A 5,636-nucleotide genomic window follows, 5' to 3' on the forward strand; every position below is an offset into this window, starting at 1 on the left:
TAAGCAATTCCTTTGGAGCGTACCACAAGTCCAGCAGCGTCAGCCAACTTCTTCATTGCCGAATACTGTGACTGAGTCATTTCATGAGTCTTCTGGTCCATACAACAGAGCGAGCCAATAACTGTGTTGTCCTCATCAACAATCGGGAACCCGCAGTAACACCGCACATCGAAAGCAGTGCGTCCGTTGATGTTCTGAAAGCGAACGTCTGCCTCAGGGTGCGGCACCAGCAACGGCGTGGATGTCATCACAGTATGCTGACAGAACGAGTGTTCACGTGGAAGTGTCACTCGCCTTAGATCCTCCTTGTTCGACCCCAAGACCGTCATCTGGCCAGCAGTGACCGCCGTCACGATGCTGATGGTGCAGTCCAACTGGCTGGCGGCCAGATTACAGAGCATATCCAGCTCGGAGGCATCTTCTAGGCCCATAATCCGACTACGAGCAATAGCTGCAAGGCGATCCTTCTCGTTCAACGGAATGGGGGCGTCAGGAACCGACCCGTTCGCCGCAGTCTTGGGCATCGTAATCGGATAGTTCCGCTTCGCGGCGTTGGCCAAGCTGCACTTGTACAAAGGTACTCGTGGGACGCTCAGGCCTCCATCTAGAGCAGCCAAATACTCTGAGTCTGCGCTATTAGACGAGAGCCGGATCGACCGGACTTCTGTGGCTTGTCGTTCAGGCTCTTCAGTCTCCTGCTCCACGAGATATTGAATCACCGTACGCACAGAGTTCTTCCGGGCACCGGACGACGAACGCAGCTCCTGTTGCAGCAAGCGCACCAACGTTTTGTTGGTTGGGGCGTGGTCGATGGGGTCTCGCTTCACTTCAATTTTTCCTGAAGAGCTGGGTTTCACCGCCGAGTAGTCTCCGTTCTCCACAAACTCCATGCAACGCGAGCACATGCGCAGAGGCGTGATGCGACGTGTGTCTTGATTCTCCATTTCTTGAACCGACCAACATCGATCACAGACAAAGTGACCGCAGAGACTACAGCGATGTTTGCGTGTTAGTAGATGCAGCGACTTCGTGCAGCAGATGCAGTGCGAGTTCTTCGCGCTGAAAGCTGCATGGTCCGCCATCACCTGCGCTCCAAACCGGCGACGCCGCACGATTTCTGGTAACCGCGTAGCCCCATCAGCTAAACGCACCAGTCGAGCTCGCATCTGGGAAGTCTTGGCCTGTCCGGGTTTGTCCAAGCCGCCGTCGATTTGACCAAAGAAGATCACACGAGCGTATCTGGAGCCAGGTAACTGTTCGACCAGATACCCAGCGTCCATGTCATGCAGCATCTTTACGCGGCTGTGGGCGTTCACTTTGCCTGCTTCGAGTTCTTTCTCATCCAGTGAACTCAACGTGAGTGTAAAGGAATTGGGTTTGCCGTGTTCAGAGCTCCCAACTGGGTCCGGTTTCGCCCCGACGTGCTGCGCTCGCTCAAGGTAGCACCACTGCTCGTCACGTGAGAACAGTTTACTATGCACAAAGGTCCCCGTCTTCACCGCCACTTGCGTCGTCATCGACGCCTCCTCTTGGAGCAACTCGACAAGATTCGGGTTGTTACCAATGAAACCGGACGGAACGACGTGCACTACGGACCCGTAGATGAAATCCTTACGGTACAGTCCACTCATGACCGAGTTGTGATCGAAGTCGGTCGTTGTGTTCAGCACGTTCACCACTTCTTGCAGGTCACAGCATATTTCTCCAGCAGCCAGTACTTGCTGGGTCGACCGGGTCTTCTCTTCCGGTCCGGCCATCGCGGCTGGCCGCCGCGCGTACGTCGTGAAGGCGCCGTGCGACTTATTTAGAATCCACCTGCAGTTCAAAGCGTTCGAGACTGCGAGGCCACGAAAGTCCATGGTGCGAGCTACGGCTTCTGCACGTGCACACAGCTCGTCGTCATCCACGTGGACTCTCGGCTTGGGTGCAGAGCCGTTGCTGCTGCTTGAGAATGGCGGAATGGAACTCAACAACGACGATGCTGCAGTACTCCGCACCTTGCTCCGAAAGCGGATGCAATGCGGCTCAGAGCCGTAGGCCATGTCGATGCTGGACACACGCTCCAGCATCGGCGTGTCAGTGTACCCAAAGGACGTTGTGTGCGCTTCCGATCGTTAATCGGATTGTGATCAGGCATTCCGAAATAATCATTGTATTGCTGCTTCAATACAATAGTTTACACTTAATTATTGATTTTTACAAATTGGATGACTTTTTCCAATTAGTTATTTTGTATTTACAACAAAGTACTTTATTTTTTCGTAAAATCTAGTTTTTTCTGCTTTGTTTTGCGTAAATACGGAGCTCGGTCTGTTAGCAACGGTCGCTCAAAACGCGAACCTGAGGCGCTCGTCTATCATTTTTGATCTTACCATGGCTCTCGCCAACACCTTCACGACCAAGCAAGTCTGCAGCTACTTTTTTACTGCCAGCTTGGCGACTTCCAGTCGGCCACCATGAAGCTTCAAGACGACAACGTAACGCTTCTCGATGTGCGCGATATCTTTGATGCGCTCATCGAGAAGCATTCCGTTGTGAAAAAGTATCTTGCTGCCGACGCAAATATTATTAAGGACGTGGACGTCGAGCGAGCGTGCGTTGTAGCCCTGTCAGGCGCCGTGGACGAGCTGACGAACGACCAGGAGCTGATGTTGCAGCCATTTGAGACGGTACCCGCAATTACGACACCGGACACCAGGCACGGACGCCCACAGGGCTTTGCCGACAGAGTCTTGGCGACTAGAAAAAAGCGGCGCGGTGCAAAGAAGGTATTTGATGGTGTGCTTTTCATCCCGCCGACGTCAAACACCGTGGAGCGTCTTTTTAGTGTGGCGAAACATACTCTTTCCCACCATCGCCAGCGTATGCTGCCTATTCACCTTGAAACCGTGTTGTTCCTGAAGATGAATCGGCCTTTCTGGGACGCAAACACTGTAGCAGCTATCGTGAACGCAAAGTAATGTGCAGTGCTGTACATCTAATTAGTTAATTTTCCAATACACTACTATTGATGTCAATTATTTATTTCTTAAGTTGTAGTTTTTGTAGCAATAGCTTATTTTGGCATGGACCTTCAATATGATTGCAATTGTATTATCGGAATGCCTGATTGTGATCGCCCCACCGAACTGGACAAGCGCTTGCATTCGTGACTGCCTGGCGGACTGTTGACAAAGGATGAGGCAGTGGTGAATCAATACTGTCAGTGGCCCGGTGCCACACTCGTTGGCAATGTCAACAACGGTCTATTCGACGACAGGCGCAAAAGGTATCCGCACCGAGCAACGGTAGCAATTACGTGGGATTGGGCTATTTTACATTAACACATATCAATACTATTGTGGTTAATACATGTGTGCTTGAGTCTGGCACAAATATACTCAACGTTTTCACAAGTCGTCTATCGGAGCCAATACACCAGTTATTAATAGGACCTAACTTATAATAGGTGTGTTGGCTGGTCCAGTAGGTTGCTGTAGTGCAGTCTGAACTGGTATTACAGTACCAGGTAAGCTTACCAGTCTCTAGCAGTACCCAGAAGGGCCTACTGGCGTAGGGCCTCCTCACTGAGTACTGTAGGCCCGACTGTAGCCGACAGTAGGCTACTGAGCAGACCCTACGGCGTAGGGCCTCTGGCGGCCAGAGAACTGTAAATGTCCCCACTCAACACCAAGCTTCAACTGAGACGGCTTCGCAGCGAAGCCGTTCGCTCGATCGCGGTCGGCGACCGGTCATTCGCACCGTAGAGACCGTGGTATCATGGAGTGCGTGTCATTACGGCCCTCAGTTTGCAGGTGGCATTGCTGTCGTCGACAAAAGTGCAGGCACCTGAATTAGTGCCCCCAAGTCACGTATGCCACGCGTGACTTGGCCCTTTAATCCCCTGCAAGAAGTTGTTGCTATTAATAGTAGCAACAACTTCTGCAGGAACCATGCGCAAAAAAGACGCACGTGCCGGCGGGCCTGCTTGAAGATCATATCGGGCCAAGGCCGCGGTTTTGTAAGCCGAAGTGTATTAATAGTGATCCTTTTTCAGCAGGCGAACGGACGTCGCTACAAGAGTCTTGTAGCAATGCCATACATGTACATGTATCTCACTCAGAGACTGACGGCTGAGCGACCCGTTTCTACTTCGAATGTCACGTCGACAGTCTTGCACCTTGAAGTAGTAAGTGCGCGTGAACATGACACTCGACAACTTCATTGGACCCAGAGTTCAGGGCCCGGAGAACCCAGACGTGACTGCATGGAGCGTGATGTAGATCCCACACTCACTTCCTCGAGTCTTCCCACGACTCGGCTTGCAGGCGGCTAGTAGGCTTTTTGTTTGCGAGGTCACTTCCAGTTCACCCTCCAGCCGAGCAGCTCCATTTTTATCTTCCGTCAGGATGGCTCGCTTGTCCGACAGCGGCAACATAAAGGATAAGGACGGCTACATAGGCGTCCAAGACGCGGACGTGGCGATGACATCAACACCAGTGGCCAAGCCGTACCAGGTCAAGTCGCCGCTACTGCGTGAGTGCATGGCCGAGTTCATCGGCACCATGGTACTCATCCTGTTCGGCGACGGCGTCGTGGCTCAGGTCGTGCTCGGTGAGAACACCAAGGGTGAATACATCAACATCAACTTGTGCTGGGGCCTCGGCGTGCTCTTCGGCATCCACGCGTCGGGCGGCGTCTCGGGTGCCCACCTGAACCCGGCAGTGACTACGACCCTCGCCATCTACGGCCGCCTCGAGTGGCGCAAGGTGATCCCGTACATCATCGCTCAAGTACTGGGTGCGTTCGTTGGAGCCTTCATCGTCTGGGCCGTCTACTGTCCCATGTTCAACACTATCGACCCAGAAAAGGAGACCACGCAGGGCGTCTTCGCCACGTATCCGTCGGCACCTGTTTCCTCACTGAGGTCGTGGGTACGGCACTACTGCTGGGAGGAATATTCGCCCTTGGCGACGAACTTAACAAGCCTGCCAGTCCGTACAGCCAGCCGACCGCTGTGGCTCTTTTGGTGGTGGCAATCGGTATGGCGTTCGGTATGAACTCCGGCTATGCTATCAACCCGGCTCGTGACTTCGGCCCACGTCTCTTCTCGCTCTGCGCCGGCTGGGGCTCCCGCGTCTTCACACTGCGTGACCACTACTTCTGGGTGCCGATCGTCGGTCCGCTGCTCGGTGGAGCTATTGGCGGCGGCGTGTACATCGGTCTGGTAGAGCACCACCACCCACGTGACTACAAGCATCCGCTTGAGGGTTAGACCTTCCCATCCTCGTGAGGGGTTATCGAGATGTACGAGGCCTGGCCTTGGAAGCGTCATAGTCATGCATAGCATTGTTCTTGCTAACGTTACGTATAAACTTTGTTCATTTTGATTTTCTACCCGGCCCTCACTCGTTAGATTTTGGCTAAGTGCTTGCTTCGCAGCTAAGTTCGAAATGTACCTACATACAGTGCTCGCTGCTTGTAAGCTGGGGCGTGCCGGTGGCCTTCTTCGCTACACCGTTAGGACTGCGCAAGTTCCAAGCTTTGTGAAGGATTGAAGTGATATTCTTCTTCGCTAAGAGAATATCTTCGTTGCCTAGTCACCCATAGACGGAAGTGATGGCGATCGCAGTCAGTGACTGAGTCACCGCATCAAG

The 5,636-nt window shown here is 53.1% G+C and overlaps 3 protein-coding genes across 3 annotated transcripts; 1 reads left to right on the plus strand and 2 right to left on the minus strand.

Annotated features, from left to right (window-relative positions):
- Positions 1-39: 39 nt before the first annotated feature.
- On the minus strand, positions 40-524 carry PITG_09351 (uncharacterized protein; the record flags this gene model as incomplete). Its single annotated transcript, XM_002903576.1, has 2 exons — positions 40-65; positions 107-524. The coding sequence occupies 2 exons, from the start codon at positions 522-524 to the stop codon at positions 40-42; spliced, it is 444 nt and encodes a 147-aa protein (XP_002903622.1).
- Positions 525-592: 68 nt separating this feature from the next.
- On the minus strand, positions 593-1,859 carry PITG_09352 (uncharacterized protein; the record flags this gene model as incomplete). The annotated part of the gene is made up of 3 exons (XM_002903577.1): positions 593-604; positions 705-1,337; positions 1,422-1,859. 3 exons carry the CDS (start codon positions 1,857-1,859, stop codon positions 593-595), a joined length of 1,083 nt encoding a protein of 360 aa, XP_002903623.1.
- Positions 1,860-4,388: 2,529 nt separating this feature from the next.
- On the plus strand, positions 4,389-5,254 carry PITG_09354 (aquaporin, putative; the record flags this gene model as incomplete). The annotated part of the gene is made up of 2 exons (XM_002903578.1): positions 4,389-4,913; positions 4,988-5,254. 2 exons carry the CDS (start codon positions 4,389-4,391, stop codon positions 5,252-5,254), a joined length of 792 nt encoding a protein of 263 aa, XP_002903624.1.
- Positions 5,255-5,636: the final 382 nt, after the last annotated feature.

The sequence above is a fragment of the Phytophthora infestans genome, genomic scaffold, assembly GCF_000142945.1.
Source record: "Phytophthora infestans T30-4 supercont1.14 genomic scaffold, whole genome shotgun sequence".
Classification (NCBI taxonomy): domain Eukaryota; phylum Oomycota; class Peronosporomycetes; order Peronosporales; family Peronosporaceae; genus Phytophthora; species Phytophthora infestans.